This window comes from Scheffersomyces coipomensis (genome assembly GCF_036884675.1).
Source record: "Scheffersomyces coipomensis strain NRRL Y-17651 chromosome Unknown DFJ63scaffold_7, whole genome shotgun sequence".
NCBI lineage: Eukaryota > Fungi > Ascomycota > Pichiomycetes > Serinales > Debaryomycetaceae > Scheffersomyces > Scheffersomyces coipomensis.
In genome coordinates, this window is record NW_027042898.1 from 668119 (window position 1) to 691356 (window position 23238).

At 31.2% G+C, this 23238-nt stretch overlaps 7 protein-coding genes across 7 annotated transcripts; 5 read left to right on the forward strand and 2 right to left on the reverse strand. All coding sequences in view use genetic code 12, as the record gives it.

Moving 5' to 3' along the window:
• Positions 1–764: 764 nt before the first annotated feature.
• Positions 765–6235, reverse strand: DFJ63DRAFT_326256 (DNA-directed DNA polymerase gamma; the record flags this gene model as incomplete). The annotated part of the gene is made up of 3 exons (XM_064907610.1): positions 765–1193; positions 1497–4802; positions 6163–6235. The coding sequence occupies 3 exons, from the start codon at positions 6233–6235 to the stop codon at positions 856–858; spliced, it is 3717 nt and encodes a 1238-aa protein (XP_064760135.1). The 3' UTR covers positions 765–855.
• A 1256-nt stretch (positions 6236–7491) lies between these two features.
• Positions 7492–10296, reverse strand: FGR47 (Fgr47p; the record flags this gene model as incomplete). The annotated part of the gene is made up of 1 exon (XM_064908565.1): positions 7492–10296. The coding sequence occupies one exon, from the start codon at positions 10294–10296 to the stop codon at positions 7492–7494; it is 2805 nt and encodes a 934-aa protein (XP_064760136.1).
• Positions 10297–12360: 2064 nt separating this feature from the next.
• DFJ63DRAFT_320893 (uncharacterized protein) lies at positions 12361–14134 on the forward strand. Its single transcript, XM_064907265.1, has one exon. The coding sequence runs from the start codon at positions 12580–12582 to the stop codon at positions 14056–14058; it is 1479 nt and encodes a 492-aa protein (XP_064760137.1). The 5' UTR covers positions 12361–12579; the 3' UTR covers positions 14059–14134.
• Positions 14135–15060: 926 nt separating this feature from the next.
• ANB1 (translation elongation factor eIF-5A) lies at positions 15061–16504 on the forward strand. The gene is made up of 2 exons (XM_064907266.1): positions 15061–15116; positions 15842–16504. Exons 1-2 carry the CDS (start codon positions 15102–15104, stop codon positions 16298–16300), a joined length of 474 nt encoding a protein of 157 aa, XP_064760138.1. The 5' UTR covers positions 15061–15101; the 3' UTR covers positions 16301–16504.
• Positions 16505–18109: 1605 nt separating this feature from the next.
• Positions 18110–19969, forward strand: DFJ63DRAFT_315426 (uncharacterized protein; the record flags this gene model as incomplete). The annotated part of the gene is made up of 1 exon (XM_064906546.1): positions 18110–19969. One exon carries the CDS (start codon positions 18110–18112, stop codon positions 19967–19969), a length of 1860 nt encoding a protein of 619 aa, XP_064760139.1.
• Positions 19970–20536: 567 nt separating this feature from the next.
• Positions 20537–21895, forward strand: TIF3 (Tif3p; the record flags this gene model as incomplete). The annotated part of the gene is made up of 1 exon (XM_064908566.1): positions 20537–21895. The coding sequence occupies one exon, from the start codon at positions 20537–20539 to the stop codon at positions 21893–21895; it is 1359 nt and encodes a 452-aa protein (XP_064760140.1).
• A 297-nt stretch (positions 21896–22192) lies between these two features.
• Positions 22193–23224, forward strand: MED19 (Med19p). Its single transcript, XM_064904320.1, has 2 exons — positions 22193–22579; positions 22655–23224. The coding sequence occupies exons 1-2, from the start codon at positions 22489–22491 to the stop codon at positions 23107–23109; spliced, it is 546 nt and encodes a 181-aa protein (XP_064760141.1). The 5' UTR covers positions 22193–22488; the 3' UTR covers positions 23110–23224.
• Positions 23225–23238: the final 14 nt, after the last annotated feature.

The following is a 23238-nucleotide window of genomic DNA, read 5'->3' on the forward strand; positions in this document are numbered from 1 at the left end:
ACCGGTTCTCATAAAGTTAAACTGAGTTGAGTTGGGTTGCATTATTGTGATCATATTGTTACACTAGCTCCCATTTTTTTGCAACTATTAACCCTGATAATTTAATGTTACTAAAAATATATTTATATATATTAACAATCTTTAACCCCTAATTTTACAATAAAAAATATATATAGTATAGATCCTATACTACCTAAATTAAAAAATATACAAGAAATGAAATAAACAGGAGGACAGAGAAATATTTTAGAGAGAGAGCAATGGAACTTGACCTTAGTTAACTTGATGTAATGGAAAAAAAATAACAACAATCCTAACAAAAACAAAACACATAATAATATCTAATCAAATAGCAAACTTTGGAAACTTATATGTGAAAGTTCATAATAATATGAAGAAGGAAATGGTAAAATTGCAATGAAACGTTTTAATGATCTTATAAATCTAAAGGATATAATCAACACTACATGGGTTAGATTAAATATCAAACCTCATCTTTCGTGGAATCCTTGATAAAATCAATTATATAAATTGCACTTTCCTCTTCTATGAAACTTTCACTTCCAAAGCACTAATAAAAAGGAATATCAATGTATACACCACTGTACCAACAGTGATGAATCTTTTTTTTTTTTTGATGTTGTAGAAACGGAAAAATGATATAGAAAAATAATATTATGACTAAAATGATAATCAACAAGTTGCGGTTCCTAATAGTAAGACGATGTCATGGAAATTATGACAAATGGATATGATGAACTTATAAATAAGGGTGAAAAACTTCAATAACGATGGATATAATAATCTTTCATTTTTTTTTTTAAATTTTTTTTTTTTTTTGATTTTCATTCAAGTTTAAAAGACATTTTCCGCTCGCGATGATCGTCGACGCCATTTAGATGCATAGAATTGATTCTTATCATCTGGCGATATCGACTGTGTGGGTGTAGTGGCAGCAGTACTTGTTGTAGTACTACTTTTACTTGGATTGGTGGTTGTACGTTGTAAACTGGTGGATGATGGTTGGTCGTTTAATATCGTTGAAAATTGTCGTGGTCTCTTATCATCTAAATCAATCTTATATTTACCACTTCGTCGAAATTTATCGTAAGTAACATACTTAGGTTTAAATGATGATTCCTTATAGGAATTTTCATCATTGTACCCCTTATTACCCATGATAGAATTCACACCTGCAGTAGTTGATGTGGTTGATTGACTCTTAGATGATGATGATGATGGTCTTGACAATTTTCCCAACCTCATACTATTACTTGAATTAACTTTAACCTTTAGTTTGCCAGTTAATTCTCTTTGAGTAGTATAATTAGCTCCACCAGAATAACTTGTCCGTAAGGGGGTAGTCACATTTGGTCGTCTTACTTTATATATAGGATTCGGTTTTGTTATATTTGTATTCATGTTCAGTCTTGCTTTCATTTTGAAAACATTATTGTTATCTTTCTCGTTTAATCTAGCAGCTAATACTTCAGTACCATCACTTGAAATATCAAATTCTTCAACATTTCGTCTCTTAATACGTCTATATCCCGTTGGAGAAGAAGCAACACCTTGTCTGGATTCATTTTGCTGCTTAATCAATTCGAAAACTTCTGATTCATCGTTTTCTTCTAACAGCCTAATAAATCCTCCAATGTTCTTCTTCCATTCAGCTTTATCAACTGATGATTGTAACTTAAGTTTAGCAATCTTACTTGCAACACTTAATTCATTATCAACTTCACTTATAAATGGTTGCCGGAAATTATAATTGAAATTACTCAATCGTGGTATATTTGGATTACCATCACCATTATTACTATTCTTATTATTATTTTTATCATCTTGGTCCTTTAATACAGCACCATTTCTAGTTAATTCTAATAATTGTAAAATAGTTAATGATTCTCCAGGTGGGATGGCAGTAGGATTAGAAGGAGTTATACAATCCATATGAACTTCTTTTCTTAATACATGATCAATGTCAACTTCAGAAAAGAATGCTGCTGATTGTGGAACCTCATTAATACCTAATTGTTCACAAAACATAGCTCTAGTCCAAAGATTACTGATTTGTAATAATAATGCAGCTAAATACTTATCTTCCTCAACTACAAGATATCTTAATTCATCATGAACTGTGATGGCTAATCTAGCATTCACATTATATCTTTCAATCAAATATGCCATGGAAACAATTAATAAATGTAAATAATCCACTCCTGAACTTTGAATGGTCCAATTTATTCTTGAAGTTAAATAATCATTCTTATTCAAATTACCAGCTGTCAAGGCATCAGTGATTGATGCTCCTAAAACTGGTGTTCTTGGATGTTGTAAATAAGCAATGGATTCTAAAGCATTGAACATAACTGATTCAGATCCACCATGATAAACTTTTCTCTTTAAGAATCTTGATGATGATACTTGACCTTTAGTCTTGGCATATAATTCACGAGCAGTCTTTTCAGCTTCACGATCGCTTAATTTTGGATTAAATTGTTTTAATAATCGAGTAGCGAATTTAACACCTGCACCATAAATTCTACCATAATTGAAAACTTTAGCATCACCTCTTGAAATTCCTAAAATTTCTGAAGTTTTAGAATGTAAATCAGTCTTTTCATTCTTATCACCTTCTAAAGTCATCCAACCTAAGGCAGTACCACCATGTATTTTAAACATTGAATCACCTACTAATGAAGCAATCCATAATTCTTCTGAATCAACATCAGCACCAACAAAACAGAAACCTTCTGGTGCTTCAATCATAGCTTTCAATTCAGAGCCGATTCTGTTCTTCTTAGCATTTGAAGCAGTTAACCATGTATTCTCAGTAGCTCTTCTAGTAACTGTACCCATTGAACATAACTTTGGTAATATTATACCCATATCTTTATGTTCACTTGATTGTTCTGGTGTACTGAAAAAATGATTTGATTCTTGTTTAGAATCATTATAAACCACAAATTGATCCATAATTCTCTTTCTGTTACCCATCCAATATGATGCAGTCGAATTCAAGGCAAGAATTTCAGATGCATAATTATACTCTGAACTTAATGTCCCATCTTCAAAATATCTTAAATAACTCTTTGACATTATAATCGTACATCTTCTACTTGGACCATCAGGATGAGGGATTTTGAATAACTCATAACTATTACCATTATCTCTTAATTCAGAATAGTATTTTTCTTGATCTTCTAATTCCAATTTTGCAATAGTATAATTTTTCAACTTCAATTCCTTGATCTTCTGCTCATCGTACGGTACTTTGAAACACCAACCTTGGGAATCAGTCCAGAATAATGGGTACCCTTCCCATTTTAATCTTAATAATAATGGAGATACTCTTGATCTCATGGTTAAATTTATCTTTCTATCGGTATTTTTGAATAATTCACGATACCATTCAGGATAACCACTCAAATAAGCTTGATTTGCAACTGGTTCACCATTTTTCTTTAATCTGAATGCTTTAAGCTCCCAATTTAATTGATTTAACCATGGATCTTTTTCATATTCGGGTATTAATGAATCATCTTTTTGTTCAATGTATTGAACTAATTCTTTGGCACGATCTTCAAGATTTTTAACTACTTGAGAACGATTATCTTGATAAATTTCTTCAGCATGTTCAACATATTTTTCCCATTTCTTAGTTGTTGGTAAAATTAAATTATTTAAATGTCTTAAGGCTGAAAATGAAACAGGATGAGGAATCTTTTCTCTGAATTCAGGGAATAATTTCTTAGATAATTTGAAAGTATAGTAAACATCACCAGCACAATAAGTCATCAAGTCATTAAAATTATCAATTACTTCCATCGGATCTTCAGTACTGAAATATTCTCTAGCAGATTTATCCATTTGTTCACCACAATGGAATTGGTATACATTTGCTAAAGAATTCGGAGCCCCTTTATTCAACCAAGGATCTTCATAAACTTCATGTTCAAGATCTTTAATCATAGCATCACTATCCTTGGAAGTAAAATCTTCAGCATCAGATGATTCGAAATCATCATTCTTAAACTCTTGCATTTTTTTATTATGTTTCAACCATTTTGAACGTTGTTGAGAACAAATACCACTAATGGAAACATGGAGAGCCATAGCGTCAAGATAAAACGCCTTTGATTGTTTGATATTATATTCTTCTAAGATTCTAGCACGATCATAACTGACATTATAACCAATGATTAATTTTGGTTCATTCAAACAATTCATAGGAATTAAATGATTCCAATTATCATAAGTTTGATCCTTAGCATAATTGGTTAAGAATGGAGATACCCAACCATACCAAGCTTTACTTGAAGCACAAGTTGCTAATACTGAATAATTTGACTTTTTATATATAACTTCAACATCAAATACTAACTCATCTTCTAAAGGATATGGTACAGATTCTGGTTTCTTACCTTTTTCATATCTAGTCCAACCTGATTCAAAGAGCCAATTTTTGGGCATAGGAGGTAATTCTGAATCTTGTTTTAAGAAATTATGAGACATGGATAAATATGGATCAGCATCACTTAACCCTATTTTATAGAAATGTTCATCTAATGACTTATTTCCAATTAAGGGAGGAAAGTTGTCTATATTGATAGGATCAGTTATAAGGGTCTTTTTGTTTAACAAGTTGTTTTCCTTTAAATGACCTTTTGCAATTTCGATTAAAGCGGGATGTTGAGGAGTTAAGTAATCTGTAGTTGGAGTTGATGGGAAGATCTTTTGATGTAAACCTTCGGATAAATATTGGATACCAACCTGATTTATTCTTGGTTTTTCAGGTTCTGGTTGTAGTTGTTGTTGTAACTGAGGATTATATTGACTGAATCGCCTTATATGTCGTGATGACGTTCGTAGTAGTGACCTGTAACAACTTATGGTAGAAGTCATGATTCACGATATGAGTATATGATATGATATGATAATCTGATTTGATTGTAATGAGGGTTATATTCTATACATAAGTTATTGCAGTTGGTTTAAATTGGAGAAAGGTTTCGATCTAAGATGAATGATGTGATAATATATATAGTTAACAAAAGGGTATGGAAAACTTTTTCTTCTATAGGGATGATAATATATGAAACGACAAGGGGGAGGCAATAGCAAAGAGTCTTGTGAATTCTAGATCAGCACACTTTAAAGTTTCACACTATAAGTTTTAAGATACAATGAATGAAATTAGAAAACAAGAATGACCTTTAAGCTAAAACTTTTTTTGTTATTACCAATAATAATTAGCAATATACACCAATACTATGGGGAGGGAGTAGTAGCACTTAACAGTTAAGAAGGTTAAATGATGACACTTCCTAAATAGGCAATGGGATCGATCCAATGTTTTGATTTATCACAAAAACAGTTAATTGATTGATTGAAACTAGGTTAAATTAACTGCTTATACATATTTACAACAAAAATTTGGCGTTGGTTATAATCTTGAATCGTTGAGGTTTTGATGTTTTTGTGGATGTTTGGATTTTTGTCTCAGTTTTATATACAGTACATTGATCTCTTGCCTAATTGGGAATTAAACAAAACATTCCTGTACACAACGCGTGTTCTCATGAATTGTGTGCAGTACCATACTTTAAGACACAGTTTGCACAAATTGGTGAATTTCAAAACAAACAACAACAAATATATCTTTCCCAAGTATCAACAGCTAGTTATTGACGTATTTCCTCCTTCCCGTTAATTACAATATATAATTGAATTGAATCGAATCTTTTACTCAATTTAGTTTAAATTTTAGTTGTTTCCTTTTGTTTTCAATTTGTGTGTACACTTTTTTACTCCTGTTGTTATTGTTTGTTTATTAGTGTTGTTTTGATTTGTATCTACCCATCCATCAGATATATCACCTCCCACCAATTACACTCTAAAATCATCGTCTTACAGACTTTAAGTAACTGCTGCAACTGCAAAAATATATAGTCCCCCCAAAAAGAATCAATCAATTCCAATCCTCATTGAAAATGTCTACTACCTATAGTAAATACACAAAAGCTGATTTACTCAGCGTTCTTAGTAAACTTGAAATCAAAACTACTTCGAAATCAACTAAGAAAATACTTATTGAAAAGCTTGATGCTTATATTAGTGAACATCCTGAAGATGGTTTATTAACCGTTCAATCCTTACTTGAACAAACCGACGATGCCGAAGATGATGATGATGAAGAAGATGATACCACTTTACATGAAGATATCATCATTGAAGAAACTGAAGAATCAGATAAAGATTATGATGCTCCACCTCCATTAAGTTTAAAAGAATGGATTGTTGATCCAATTATTGAAGGTTATGAAGCCGCCGTTCAAAAAGTTTATGAATTTACTGATTCAGTTGGTATCACTTATTTAGAATATAGTGATGATTTAAGAGAACAATTATCAAAATCAGTCACCTTAAACTACTTGGAAATTGTTTTTGAATTATTATTCTTCCTTTATAATTTTGTTTCAATTGTCCCACTTAAAGATAATTTCTTAACTCATGATCTTTTAAAGGATAACATACCTTACTTATCAACTAGTACTATCCCAACTCCTCAATTGATTGATTTATTAGAATATAAATCATTATCAACCTTATTCACTTGGATTGTTTTCTCCGTTGTTGCTCCATTAAGTACTTCTTATTTTGTTAACTTCTCCAGAAGAGTCTTAGTTTTTGATGATGATGAAGGTGTTGTTGCTAGAATCTATGATTATGATCCATTTATCTTTGCTTTAAGTAAAATTGTTATTTTCTTATTAATTGGTAAGAATGCCTCATCTTTATTATCCTCCAAATTGATCACTGGTGATTGTTTATGTTCAACTCTTAAGAATTTCCTTGTTATTCAATTAGGATCTTACGAACACTTTTCTCATTTATTAGGTGCTTTCCCATTAGTTCTTGGTGGTGCTAATCTTCTTGTTGCTCTTTATTCTCAATTTGAAGAATATTAAACCAACAATCAATTACAATATTCCATCACTTATCACGACCAATCAACCTTCATCCCTCCTACTACCCAAAAAATATTAAACAAAGGCTTTTAAAAAAAATTAACACCCCACCACAGCTATACTTCAGCCTTATAAAATGAGAGAATCTTGTTGACTTTATTATTACTTCCTTCTTAATGTGTTATTAAATTGTTTTTCTCCATCCCCCTATCTTCACTCTATTATTCTTCTATTTTAGTTTCTCTAGCAATTTCATTTTACTATTATTATTATTTTTTTTATTTGTTTGTATTTTGCAACTTCTTTATAAATAGCTCTTATTATTTACTATATCTTTTGCTTACTATCTTTTTATATCAACCCAAACTTTTTTTTATTTGTTTGTTGTTTGTTGTTTTTATTTAGCTTACTTTATTAAATATAAATTTGTAACATTATCTTATTATATATATATATTATTACTATTACCTTTTACAATTTATTTTTGTTTTGTTTTTTTTTCACCTTTTTTATAAACCTATTTAGTTATAGACCATTTTGATTTTATTTTCATTTTTTGGAAATCAACATCTAATTCATCAGATCTTAATGATGCTGGTCCAGAAAATTGTTTCATAATCTTAGCTAATAAAACAGCTTCAGAATATTTACTATCTGGTCCATCACCACCTTTCATCTTATCAAATAAGTAACTAGCACCGGCAGCTCCACCAGCAGGAGAAGCTGTGCCACCACCACTTGCAGCTGCAGCGGCAGCGGCAGCAGCGGCGGCATTTTCTTTATTACTTCTTCTACCTCTTCTCTTTGGTCCTGCACTGACGTTAACGCTACTACTTTGACTATCGGATGCATTAGTATCTGATCCTGAAGTTATTCTATCATATAATGGATTTTGGAAGATTTGATGTTTAATATTATTATCTTTAGTTGTATTACCGGTTAATTTAACATTGACGGGTAAATCACCTGTTATAATTTCAAATTCAGCAGGAGATATTAATGGCATAAAATCATGAACAATAAGTGAATCACTAGAGTTTGAAGTTATGGAAGTTGGATTATTTAGTGAAGACGATGAAGAAGCAGTACTAGACGTTGTAGTATCCATCAAGTTTGATTTGATTAATCTTGATTTACTGATCGATTCTAATTGATAATCTTTTAATTCATTATAAATTGAATCACGAATGATTTGTTTAATTTCTTGATTGAAATCACGATGAGAAATGCCTTTAAATAATTTAGTTGAATCTTTACTTTTAATATCAAAGATATCAAGATTATCATTCTTAAGATATTTTAAAAATAATTCTCGCTGAAATTCAAAGAAATTCTTTAATTTCTCTAATTTATTTATCATGACTGAATTCAAATGTTTATAAACTCTATTGGAATCTTGATAAAATATTAATGAACTCTTTAATAATTCATGATTTTGGAATAATTTTAATCTGACTAATTCTTCATCCCTTTCGATATCAAGATTTTCTTTGAAAGTTAATAACTCTTCATCTTTAATATCACTATTGGTGAATGATATAGTTGATTGTTGTAAATTCTTCAATCTATTTAACAATTGTTGCTTTTTGAATTTATAAATCTTATCTCGATTAGTTTGTTCGAATTCAGTTAATTCATTTATAGAATTTAATAATTCTTGTCTTCTCTTTTCTCTTCCATTTCCATTAGCATTAATCATATCTCTCAGAGGATTAGAAAGAATGCCTCTCATTGTAAAGTTGGATATATCTTCACCATCATCTAAGATGCTATATTCAGAATCTAACAATTTTTCTTGTTCAATAGATGCTTCATCACTGGGTTTACGTAACACATTACTCTGTCTGGATTTGAATTCAACATAACCGCTAGGACGAGGATTAGTTTCAAACGTGTTTGTATCCTGCAAGTCATTTTCATTCAATGGTGGATGATGAGGGTCATGATAATTAGTATCAATATTCCTTATATATTGCATATAGTCATGATAACTATCATCATTTTCTTCATCATCTTCACTATAATCATCTTCATCATCGTAATGTCTACTCTTCTTTCGTTTTATCCTTCTGTAAGAATCAGATTCATCACTTATATCACCTCCTTCACTTGATATTCTTCTATTATATTCATCTTCTCCTTCTTCGTCGTCATCTTCATCATCACCATCTTCATCATCGTCGTCATTATCATCTTCATCGTCCTCATCCTCATCCTCATCGCCATCTTCATCGTCATCGTCATCATTATCGTTGTCATCTTCGATTATATTACCCAGGGAATCACGTTGTTGTAAACGACGTTTGGCTTTCTTTGACTTTTGTTTTTGCTTTTGAAGATGTTTATTTCTTTCATATCCTTTTATTGTAAACCCTTCATTTTCAGCCAGAGATTTCAAATCAAATAATGATCCAGCAGCACTAGCCAACACCATATTAGTTCTAGGTAAATCTTCATGAGCATCTAATAATGATTGAAATACTTCATTAGGGGTTAAAGTCGATTTTGTTGCAGAGACGGGGTATGGCATATAATTAGGAGGAGGGAATGGTAATGGAGGTATTTGCAAATACATTGATTCATGTATCTGACCATTGTCATTATTATTATTATTCTGATTATGATTATTTCCTCTTCTTTTATCATGAGCAAGATGAGCATGAGATGATAAAGGGGATTCTTGTTCATCTTTTCTATAATCGCGTTTATTAGATTTTGATCTATTATCATTATTGTAAGATGATCCATTTTTATTCATATTTTCAAATCTCTTTTTAAACAGCGCCAATGAATAAGGTAATGTATCAATATTAATAATAGGAGGAGGAGGATAAATAAATGGTACCATTATACCATCATAATTATTATTATCTTGTTTCATTCTATCAGTAATAAAAGGAGGAATTGGAGGTGGGAACTTATCAAGTATACCAGTTACTTGATTTGATAATTTATAATCACTTAAATCGGTTGTAACATCGGTAAAATAATCTGATATATTAGATGGTTCATGAATTATGGGAACTATATTAGCCGGTATAGAATTCAATAATGGAGCATCAGAATCACGAGTTGGTAAGAAAGAAGGTAGATGAAGATTTGATTCCATTATACGAGGAATAGGTAGATTGATTTTAATATCATCTTCTTTAATATCATTTGATTGATTATGAATATTATCATTATTTGCATCTTGAGTAAAATTCAGGTTTGAACCTGATAATTTCCGCTTTTTAATAGGGATATTCAACAACCTAGCAAGTGATTTAGGACTTGGAAGATCTAGGTGTCGCTTTTTGGGTATCAAGCTTGTTTCATACATGATGAATTGATGATTTGAACGATGAAAGTAAGCTTTTTACAACAAGTTTTATGACCAGGGTTGTAAAAATTAACAATAAAAATTTGGGCCTTTTTTCTTTTACGCTTTTTTGGTCCTTTTTTGACCACCAAAAATACTCAAAAATTAAACTGTAAAATTTTATATCAGATAAAACTGTAACAAATTAAATTGTAACCTGTAAAAATAATCAGTTTCGTCTGAACTGGGAGAGATCTCGTGGAAAGGGTGGAAGGTAATGAGTAATGAAATTGAAGTAGTTGTTGATGAACTATTAGTTGGTGTATTAGTTGACTTGACAATAACTGATAGAGGATGGTAGTACCAGTATTATTATTATACTCAAAGATTGATTCTTAGTAGTAGAAGTTAAGACTTGGCGTTATCACAAAATAAAGTTAATAAAATAAGACTGATATAACTTTGAATCTTTTAATTGAATCAATTATAGTATAAACTCAGTTTGATTTGTATTAATCGATTATAAATTGATTGAGAATCGGACGGATTTGTAATACTTCAGGCTAAAATGGCTGGAGATCTTGGAACAAGTAATAGACTGATACAAATACAAACACGTATATCAAAATCTTTATAGAATGATCCTTAGTACTTCAATATATACAAAAGTATACCTCTTACCTATTGTAATCTAATTTATAAATGGATGTAGTAAGATAAATACATAAATAAGCAGAATATATTTATAGGATAACACAATTTACATTATGAAAGTTTTTGGTTAAAGCTGCGAATAACTCATGATAAACTATATACAGGAAATTGATCATATGAACGCCTTTTGGTTCTTTCTTGTTGCGTTTCTTTTTTTTTTTTTTTAGCAATCACATTTTGCAATACATATATTGCTAGGTTTGATTGCTTATGGTAAATGAATGAGTTTATGAGTTCAATTCTATTCTAGTTTATCATACATAAAGTCTTTGTATATACTTTGATTAGATTTATCTGTTAAAAATATTTAAATTTATTTCCATATAATTTTTATTGATGTTGGAGTTAAGTGTAAAACCTAAAATTTTTCAATTAAATTCGCTCCAAATTGAGTTGATAATTTACAAGAATTCAGCAAATCAAAAAAGTTAAAAGGTAAATTAGATAATTGGACTATACAAAGCAAGTGAACCTTCAATTGATCAACCTTCAATCAACTTTCCAAACTGTTACACTTCACACAATGGTTGATTTGTGGATTATTAGTTAGAATTGAAAAATGTGGTCGTGTCCCTATTGACAGAAATCATAACCCGTCCTGCATACAAATATAGAGCAAACTTTAAAAAAAAGGAGAGAGAGAGAGAGAGAGAGCCACTATCCGCTAGGGAATCAAATTGGAAAATAGAAATAGTTTAATTAAATTATTATGGTGAAGTAAAAATGTAAGTACAAGTATATGTAGTATTTCATTGACAGTATCAGGCAATAATGCCTTCGGATAATAAAAAGCGCATCTAGGTCTCTCTTCCCTTTGTTCGGATCAATTAAATTTCAGTGTTTGACTGTCTGTCTGTCTGTCAGTGTCTGTCTGATTTTCTTTTTTTGTCATTTTTTGGGAATTTCTTTTTTGAGTGAGTGAGTGAGTGAGAGAAAAAATTACAACAACAATAATAACAACAAATTGACAATCCAATCATCAACAAGAACAATACTTTTTTATAAAACAGACGACATCAATACCTTGTTTACTTTTCTATATCATCCATCGAATTTGATAATCCATCACTTGAGACTTGAATCCAATCATCTAACTCATCCATCAGTCCATCAAGTCGTCGAGTATTGAATAATTTATCTATCCATCATTGATTCATTCATTCATTCCCTTACCTCACTCACTCACTCACACTTTCACAACCCTCATTCATTCGACAACTAAATCAATCAATCAATCAATCAATCAGGCGATTAATCGATCACTAACTCTATTCATCGTCGTTAGTTAGTTTGTCTTTCCCTTTTGCCCCTCCGTTTATTCTTTCTACTTGAATCTTGTTTTATTATTATTATATTTATACTTTTGATCAGGTGTCTAACTCCTTCTCGATCATTACAATCAGCTCATTACTTGTTATCCATCAATAAAATCACTTTAATCAATCAATCAATCAATCAACCAGTTCCAGTTGTCTTTACAGAGTAGATTGATATATTCTGTATGAACTAAATCATCACTATCCTTTACCTTACCTACACAAAATTTATAATACTTATAAACACAATCATATATCTATATAACTATTCATAATGCCACCAAAATCATACCCATCAAAATCAGCATCACCATCAAAGAAGAAATTCCAACCTAAGGATTTGGTATTTGCTAAAATGAGTGGATTTAAACCATGGCCTGCGTTTATAATCCCCCTTAATTTAGTTCCAAAAAATGTTTCAAAAAGTAAAAAAAAGAGTACAGAATATTGTGTAATTTTTATTCCTGAAGGTAATTATGGTTGGATTCAAGAAAAGAATCTTACTGAATTAACTCCTGAATTATTAAATTCTGAATTATCAAAAATCCCTAAAGATATTTTAAAACAAGATAATTTAAGATATTGGACTCGAACTCCAACTATAAAGGAATCAATAGCCGCCACTAAAGGTTTAACTTATGAAAAATTTATGAAGTTCACTGCTGATAAATTTAAAGATGGAAAAGGAGGAGATGATGATGATGATGATGAAGAAGGAGATGAAGAAGAGGAGGAAATAGCAGAAGAAGAAGTTGAAGAAGAAGAACCATTGCCTCAGAAGAAACCAAAGAAAGGAAGATCATCATCTAAAGATGATGAAAATGATGCTGATGGTGAAGATGACGAAGAAGAAGATGATGATCATGATCAAGAAGAAGAATCAGTATCTGAAATAAAACCAGCTAAACGGAAACCAAATAAAGCCACCTTAACCAAGAATGGAAAAGCCATTCCATCAACATCCTCATCCTCATCAACCAGTTCCACTACTTCAAAACGAGTTAAACGAGAGTTGGAAGATGATTCAACTCCAATTTCAAAGAAGAAGAAACTTAATGGTAGTAGTCCAAGTCATATTAAACTTAAAAATGAAAGTCCCAAACCTGTTAGTGAAGATGAAAAAAGACATCAATTATGGTTATGTCGTATTAAATTACAACGCACTTTGATTCAACGAAATCAACCTACAACCCCTAAGGATACAAGTAAATTAACTCCTTTAACAGCTGATGAATTACTGATTGCAAGATTAATCTTATATCGATTATTAGATTTCCCAATTAGTATTGATTTATTACGTAAAACTAAGATTCATAAAGTTTTAAAATGTATTATAAAAGATGAAAGTTTGAAATATTCTGATAGTTTTAAATTACATGAAAGATGTCAAGAAGTTTTATCGAAATGGGATTCTGAAATTCAAACTTTAAAATTAGAAAAACTGGCTCGAGAATTAAATAATCTTAATGCTGGAGGTGGAAGTGGTAGTGGTGGTAATGCAACTAGTGGTATTTCAAGTATTAGAGGTAGTCCAACTAATGGTGCAAAGAATGGTGATGATAAATTTAAGTTGAAAATTAGTCAAGTTGCAGCTGCTCAAGCAGGTGATGATTCTGAGATATCAGGTCTTGATCATTCTATAACTGATAAAAAGGATGAAGATGATGATGAAGAAAGTAATAGTAATGAAGAAGAACAGAATAATAAAACTTCACTTCCACTGAAGAGTAGTATTAGTAGTATTGGAGTATGAATGGAATAAAAAGAAAAAAGAAAGAGATGTACTGGTTACACTATATTGAAACAACAAAAACAACAACAACAACAACATTCAACCAAGGAGGGAATACGACGTGTTACGAATCTTATAGAGTTGAAATTCCCTTAATAAATCTTCCATTATTATTATTATTTATTAACATCATCGCATCACATAATACATCACATCAACCTTATCGTTTATTACTGCCATCATGATACAATATTATTATAGCCATTATTAGGATAATCAACTTCCATGAAATAATGTGTTTACTCTATTTATATCTTCTATTTTATATATATTACTATTCTTTTCTTTTCTATAATTGTTGTTGCTGTTGTTGTCGTTACTATTGTCGTTGAAAGTTGTTTGTACTAAATGTCTGTCATAATTAATTAATAAAGGTTTTTTAAATTTAAAATCACATAACCTTTATCACCCTCCTATTTATCGAATATAATAAATATATCTACCTTAATGAAAAATAAAAAATAGAAAAGAAAAGACAATAATGCCGATATTTAGGTTAATGTAAAATATTGCAACTTACTCATTCACTCACTCATCAAGTAAGATGGCAGTGATTTGCAATCATTTGATTGTCGTTCCCTGTTCCTATTTCCATTCTCTCCCCGGCATTACACGACCGATCGTTCAAAGGGGTTACCCTACTTATACTAGGTTAAGAAAATCCAATTTCCGTACTTAAATTTACTTAAGAGATGGACAATAATTTACGCGCGATTTAATGGTAACAAGACATCAAACAAATTACAGGTTCACATTTAGTAATATGTAAAAATTTCTTAACCATTAAAAATTCCATCACAAAAATTAAATTTAATCCAAACCAAAAAAAAAAAATTAAAATTAAAATTAAAATTAAAAATTTTGGTAGAAGGGGGACGACCAGTTTTGGAGTGCAGTGAGAGTTAATCCAACAGAGAGCAGAAAAAAATTCTTTCATCTTCTTTTCTCTCTTCTTCCATTCTCTTACTTTCTTTCAATATAACCACATAAATTAGATATCAAAAATGGCTGACGAAGATGTAAGTGTCATATACTACCATGGGGATCGAACTATCATTGTATGAACGTGAAAAGAACCAATTTAGATTGATTGTGGTAGAAACTACCATAGTTTGGAAAAAGGCTTTGAGTTTAAGACAGAGAGAGAGAAAAAAAAGTTCAACGACAAAGTCTTTTTATAGTTGGTGATGGAGTGGGGAGAAAACTAAATCAAATAAGAGAATGGATTGTGGTAGACCAAGTCTGATGACAAGAATGGATTGTCATGACTTTGAATCACTTTAGCATTGCATTGTTTGTTTGATTGTTTGATTGGTGATGGATTTATTGTACTGACTGTCAGTTTTTTTTCCAAATCAAATCATGAACTATTTTTTTTTTGTCCCTGTTCTTTTTTTTTCGTGGACAAAATTTTTAGAATGAGCAACGATAGAAATGGATTGTCAAATGCCGTACAACTAATATCCTATCATCATGTATATCCAAACCAACAATCCAATCAATTCTGGTGTCTACTTTTAAGTCAACTGATTCACATTTCTCAACATCCATCAATCCATTCATCCATCCATCAAATTTGAGAGTGGGTGTGTGGGACAACAAAAAAAAAATAAAAAAATGCCAGCGAGAACGGCTAACAAAGTAGAAGAAAAAAAAAAGGTTCTTTTCAGTTCATATCAATAATTTTTCAGTTTCATTTATATCATACAATGTAAAAATATTTATACTAACTATTGTCTTATAGCATACTTTTGAAACCGCTGATGCCGGTGCTGCTTTAACTTTCCCAATGCAATGTTCTGCTTTAAGAAAGAACGGTCACGTTGTCATTAAAAGTAGACCATGTAAAATTGTTGATATGTCTACTTCTAAAACCGGTAAGCATGGTCACGCTAAAGTCCATTTAGTTGCCATTGATATCTTCACTGGTAAGAAATTAGAAGATTTATCTCCATCCACCCATAATATGGAAGTTCCAAACGTTAGAAGAACCGAATTTCAATTATTAGATATTGATGATGGTTTCTTATCTTTAATGACCCAAGAAGGTGATACTAAAGATGATGTTAAAGTTCCAGAAGGTGAATTAGGTGAAAAAATCCAATCTGAATTCGATGAAGGTAAAGATTTATTAGTTACTATCATTTCTGCTATGGGTGAAGAAGCTGCTATTTCCTTCAAAGAAGCTCCAAAATCAGGTTAAATTTAATTAATTTAATGTAAATTATTAATTTTTACAATAATTGTTTTAGATTTTATTAAAAAGAAATGAAAAAAATATAAATTTTAACTTATAATCATAATCATAATCCTGATGAAAAGAAGAAGAAGAAGAAGAAGAAGAGAAAAAAAAATAATGATAATATGAACGATATATTTTTTTTTATTTATTCATACATAAACTGACCTTATCAATTTACCTTTTAGCCTATCTTTTTTATTAATTGAAATTTTAACATTTATACTATTATGTTATTATATCTTTTTTTAGATAAGAAGGAATAATATTTTATTACCAAATTTTTATATAATATATAAGTTTGATTTTATTATCCTTTTGTATTTTTCATTTTAAAAGAGAAGAAGTTTGAAATGAAAGGATGTATTCAACTTCTATTATTATTATTATCATTTTTTGTTATAATTTGTTACAATTTTATTATTTTTTAATCAGTCTTTATTACTATATATATATTTAATTTTTACAAAATAAATTACTTATTCATCTTACCACCTTTATCATATTATTAAAAGTTTTTAATTTAGTTATATGGATGACTAAGTTATTGTAGAAAGTTGTTATTGGATAAAATTGCAACCAAATATTTAAAGAATTTATTTTTAATTACGGTAGCGCTTACATAATTATGAAATTTCAAAAATTTTCAAAATGATCATGTAAGTTTGAAAAACCAAGGTCAGTCCTAGATTACATTACAGACCAAATAACCTGACCAATAAGACTTGGCCCTTGTGAACTTATTGAAACCTTGGGGCTTTGTCTTGAGATTCTTGGTAGGCTATGCGTACTTTTCACTCCCGTTCTTAACTACCTTTTCCCACATTTACATTCCCGTTATGTAAGATATAGATCGTCATATACTTGGCATATGTAAAAAACGTTACATTCGATAATTATATAACCGGAGTGAAGAAAAATTTTATGTAATTCGTGTCATTGGTCTAGACAGTTGATCATTTATCTGATTTACTGTATTACAAGTATAAATAGTGTAAAATGTCCACCTTTTTAATCATTAGGGTTAATTATCTTGTTCCAAGAAAATTAATTAATAAATTAGTTTAAATTGCTTACATGTGTGGTATACTAGTTTGACTTATAGTACTATACTTTATTTCTACACTGTACTAACAAAGCATTTAATATATGAAAAATAACATCACCATATTGTTAACGAACTGCTATTAATAACTTGCTACACACCCACACACCCTATTTATTTATAACTACTGACGGCTCCCCCCCCCTTTCAAACCCCCACTTTTTTTTTGTCACTTTTTCTGCTGCTCCTTTTTCACTCAAAAAAAAAGAAGACAAAATCAAAAAAAATCAGACAAAAACTAAAAATCAGTCAGTCAGTCAGGGAAAAAAAAGGAATATCTGAAATCCCCATTTACAACCACGTCAAAGATCTATCTTGCCTTTCATAACTATATCTTTAATACCTTTCAATCTCGCCGATACAACCATCCTGGTGTAGGTATATAACTGATCGTGTCATCAAACTATTCGTTAAGGAAATCATTACTGTCCAAATAGCAGATCAACGATAAGTCATAATCGTTAATCAGAAAATCTAATCTAATCACAAGTTACCACATAATCGCACACCACATTTTATAAATGTTTCACTAAATATATGCTAGATACTTGCTTCAACCATATCAAATCATATCAAGTCAACTCATCTCATCTAGTATCAACACTTCACTTTAATAATCTATAATTAATCCTTTTACTGATTTAAAAAAAACGAGTATAATCACAATCATGAATTCTCCATACGTAATATTAAGAAGGAATGATAATTCTGCAAGTTCCACTCCAACCACAACCGAAATTACAACCACAACTTCAACCACCTCCTATAATCCATCATCATCTGCATCCTCTTCAGGTAATCCCAATTCCAATAATCCTAATTATAATAGCTTTGTAGGTAATACTCCTTCAACTGTGTTATTCTTCTTGGCTTTAGCAGTTGGGGTATTCATTGCGTTATTATTTGTATTTTTCACTATTAGATATTTCATAAGATCAAAGTATGGTTTACATGTTTATCCTTTAACTAGAAGACAATTATTAATGGGATCATTCTTACCTCCTCCACCTCCCAATAATCCAGGGGCTATGACAGCTACGATTGAACCAAGATCAGGATCAAGATCACCTACTACAGGTGATGCCACAGATACTACACCATCAGATCCTTTAACTGCTGCTGATAATTTAATTCGAGAACAATTGGAATTAATCCGTCAAAATTATGGATTTGATCATTATGTAGTGGAAGAAATTGGTAGAAATAGAAGAAGAATGATAGCTAGTAGTAGAGGTGGAATGAGAATGGCAGGAGGTCGTAATGCATTTGGTCCATCATTCATTGGAAGAAGAACAGGTCGTAGAGGTCGGTATTCAAGAATGAAAAAATTAACTGAAGAACAATGTGAAATTTTATTTCCCAAGAAATCTTATCATGAATGGTTAAATGGTGGTAAAGAAGATGATGCAGAAAATAGAGCCGGTAATTTGAAAGAACAACTAAAACTAGAAGAAGATGATGAAGAAGAGACTAGAGCTGCGCAAACTGTCGTTACTGATGAATCTGATGATAGTAATTCTTTACATACTGCAAATACTGCTACTCCACCACCCGCCCCTCCACAACCACTTCACGAAAGTGCGCCTAATAATAGTGAATCAATTGAAATGAAAGAGATTTCAGTGAATCATAACGAAAATGAAATCACCCCTCAACAAGAAGACAATACCGGTACACCCACAGAAGAAGGTAGTTCATCTAAGATTACTGGAGTTGATGATGTACATTATGATTCCGGATCTTGTGCTATTTGTCTTGAAGTGTTAGAAGATGAAGATGTGGTACGTGGATTAATCTGTGGTCATGTATATCATGCTGAATGTGTTGATCCATGGTTAATCAAACGTAGAGCTTGTTGTCCTATGTGTAAACGTGATTATTTATTCAAACGTGATAGTCAAGCCATTATAAATGCTCAAAATGGTACCACTACTGAAGGTACTAACGAAGAAGATATCGATGAAGAAGATGAAGAGAGTGGAGTGGATGAAGTTGTTAGTATTGATTTAGAAGAATTCAGAAATGATCCTGAATTAAGAGCAATCTTACATGAATTAATTCCTATCGCAGAAAGAGTTTCAATCATCTTAAGTGAAGAACTGTTATCTCATCTTAATTTATCAGAAAGAGCTACTGAAATTGCCAAAATCAAATATGGTAATATTTTTAAAATGTTGATTTGGAGATTAATGGGAATCTCCAAAAAGGATTTATATAATTGGGCTGTGGTTGATTTATATCGTCAATATAGAAGAGAACAAAATGCAGCAACACTTGCAGAAGCTGAAGCTGCTGAGGGAGCCACTGCTACTGAAGGTGAAACTCAAGATGGAGATGTTGAAGCCAATGCCGAAGGTGAAACCAACGAGCCAGCTGAACAAACTGATGCTAATGATACACCCGTGTTAACACCACCTGAAGCTGATATCACCGATTTACGTATCACAAATTCAGTATCTCCTACAAACGTTGGAGAACCACAAATCAGTCCAGAGACCACAAGAGACGTTGTTGAACAAAGGGTATAGGCCAATGTGTCCAATACCACTTATTATTTATTAATATTTTACTGTTTATTTTTGTTTTATCATCTATGCTGTATATTTTTTATGTTTTTAATTTTCTTCTTTTACTTATTTTTTTCTTCAGATACTTAGTCAGTTTCATTTTGTTTTTTATTTCTTCGAATATGGCGTCCTTATGACTTTATTCAAAATTCTTTTAATATCACATTCTACGGTTTAAGAATCTTAATTTTGCAATCAAAAATTCTGTATCATCCATACGTCTCCTTGTTCTTTAATTCCTCTTAATTCCTCATATTTTTTTTATAGCGTGTATCGACCACAAAAAAAATAATTTTTAATCATAAAAAATTTTTCAAAATCATCAAAATAAAAATGACTTGAAACCTTTAAATCACCAAGTGATATCACTACACAACCAACTTGTATCAAATCCTATAATTCCATATAGTCACTTTTAATCATAAAAGTGTCAGGGCAAGGATTTATCAATAACTTATTACCTTTTTAATCGTATTTATCGTGAATACTTTGAAAGTCAAATCCAATCAATTTTAGTCAATTTCCAATATGGCACCTCCAAAGAAAACTATCAAGATGGACTTAGGTTCATTCTTAGCTGATGACTCACTCGGTGGTTCATGGGCTGATGAAGAAGTTGATTTAAATTCAATTGGTGTCAATTCAACTGCTGCTCCAATTGGAGGATCTAGTAGAGATGTTAGTGGTTCATACAATAGAGAAGAAAGATCATCTAATTTCGGAGGTGATAGATCATTTGATGATCAAAGAAGAGAAAGAAAAGAATTCCCGATTCCTGATCAACCACCATATAGAGCAAAAGTTAGCAACTTACCTTGGGAAGTTGATGAAGAAACTGTAGCAAGACATTTTGAAAGTAGAATGCAATTACAAGATATTGTTACTGATGTTGTATTACCATTAGATAAAGAAACTGGTAAAGTTAGAGGGTTTGCTTTTATTACTTTCACCGAAAGAAATTATTTGGAAGAAGCTTTAAATTTAAATTTATCTGATTTTAATTCAAGACCAATGTATGTTCAAGTTGCTGCTCCTCAAAGAGCTGAATTAGATGGTAATTGGAGATCAAGTAGATCTGGTCCATTAGATAGATCACAAAGAAGAGAAGAACCTGATTTAGATTGGGGTGCTGCTAGAAGTTCAACTGCTACTTTACCACCAAGAGAAAGAAGTAATAGATCTGAAAGAGGTGATAGACCAGAAAGAACTTTTGATAGACCAAGAAGAGAAGAACCTGATTTAGATTGGGGTAGTGCCAGAACTACAACTTCTACTTTACCACCAAGAGAAAGACCAGAAAGAGGAGATAGACCAGAAAGATCAGAAAGACCACCAAGAAAGCAAGAACCTGATTTAGATTGGGATACTGCTAGACATTCAACCGTCGCCTTACCACCAAGAGAAAGAAGTAATAGATCCGAAAGACCAGAAAGAGGAGAAAGACCAGAAAGATCAGAAAGACCACCAAGAAAGCAAGAACCTGAATTAGATTGGGGTAGTGCTAGAACTACAACTGCTACTTTACCACCAAGAGAAAGAAGTAATAGATCAGATAGACCAGAAAGAACTGTAAGAACTCCAAAGAAGGAAGAACAAAGTTTCGAATGGAAAAGAGGTGAAAAATTACCACCACGTACCAAATCAAATAGATCATCTACTAATACAACTCCAAAGAAACAACAACAAGAAGAAAAGAAAGAAGAACAAGCTAAACCACAAAAGTCTGCTTTTAGTGTTTTAGATGTTGAAGGTGAATCTGATGAAGAAGAAGAAGTGGAAGGTAAACCAGCTGAAGAATCAAAAGAAACTGGTTTAGAAGAAGCTGCTGAAAAGTTAGCTATTGATAATGAACCAAAAGAAGAAGGTTGGGAAGTTGTTGGAAAATAAATTCCTTAAGGCATAGATAGACATAGATATCATATCTGATTCCAATATATCCACTACCGCATCCTCGTCCCGTACTACGAACATCATCCCCTTTTTCTGCATAATCACTTACTTTTTATGAATTTTATTAATGAAATAGTTTCTTTTCCAATAACTAAAAATATAAATAAAAAAAAATTATATCACTATTTAATCCATTAACATTATATAACAAATGATACTTCCTAACTTCATTCATCAATAGGTAGTTTTCCCCTCCCTCCATCCATCGGATCCCATCTACTTCCACTTCCACTTTATTTTGTATAGATACTCATTATTTTTGTTTCTCTTCGGTTACATGTTTAATTATAATTTTTGACTTAATCTTGAATGCCTTATAGATGTAGAATCCAATGTAGACGTGATTAGATGTAACAATTTACCAAAAACGGCTTTTGCAATATTTATTTTTGGCGTGTGCGTGATACCAATTCTTACCGTTTTGAGAACTGCCAGAAAAATGTTAACTCTAAAACTTCACAATCAAATATCATCAAAATTCAGTGTTAAAGATTCTACTGTAATTGGTTGTATCAGTCCACTTCAAGGGGATGTCAGAAGTAGTAGATAAGAGTGAAAGTAATCAGAATAATCACCACAACAATAGTGCCAGCAACAATAACTTGTACTTGATTGATTCTAGTCGTATGTATTATCTTAAATTACGTTTTATCACAAGCCGAGCAATGGATTACTAACCATAAATATTACCTTTAGATGTTTACACAACTACAAAGCCATCACCACTAGATAATATATTGTCCCTATATGGGTTAGAGCCAATAGCTAAGTCATTGGCAAGAGCTAATCCAAATGGAACAAAGGGGGTCAAGCTAAGAAAGTCATATAAAAATCACATTCAAGATTTACCTGGAAAACATCAAATAGCACCAGGAAAGCAAATCCCTGGTAGTCTACTAGATCCAACAATCAGTCAAGCACCAGATATCATTAAGGAGTTAGATCCAGAACTTTTAGGGCGGGCCTTGAAGTTCGAGAAGACTTCCATTAACGGTATACCCGGTTTTGAAACGGCAGATTTAGCTATTAATGATCAACATAATTTAATGAGAGGTGATGATATGTCTGAAAATGATGAATATGGAAAGAAAGGTAAACGTAAGAAGAAGATACAGGCCAATGGTGGCGATCCAAAGAGACCCCATATATGATAGAGAAATGCTTACAACGTCAAGCAGAATAACCAAAGAGATTTTGTTTTTATAATAATAATACAAAGTTGAAACATAATCTAATTATATTTTAAAAAAAAGTTGAATTTCTGAAATAATACAGTAATC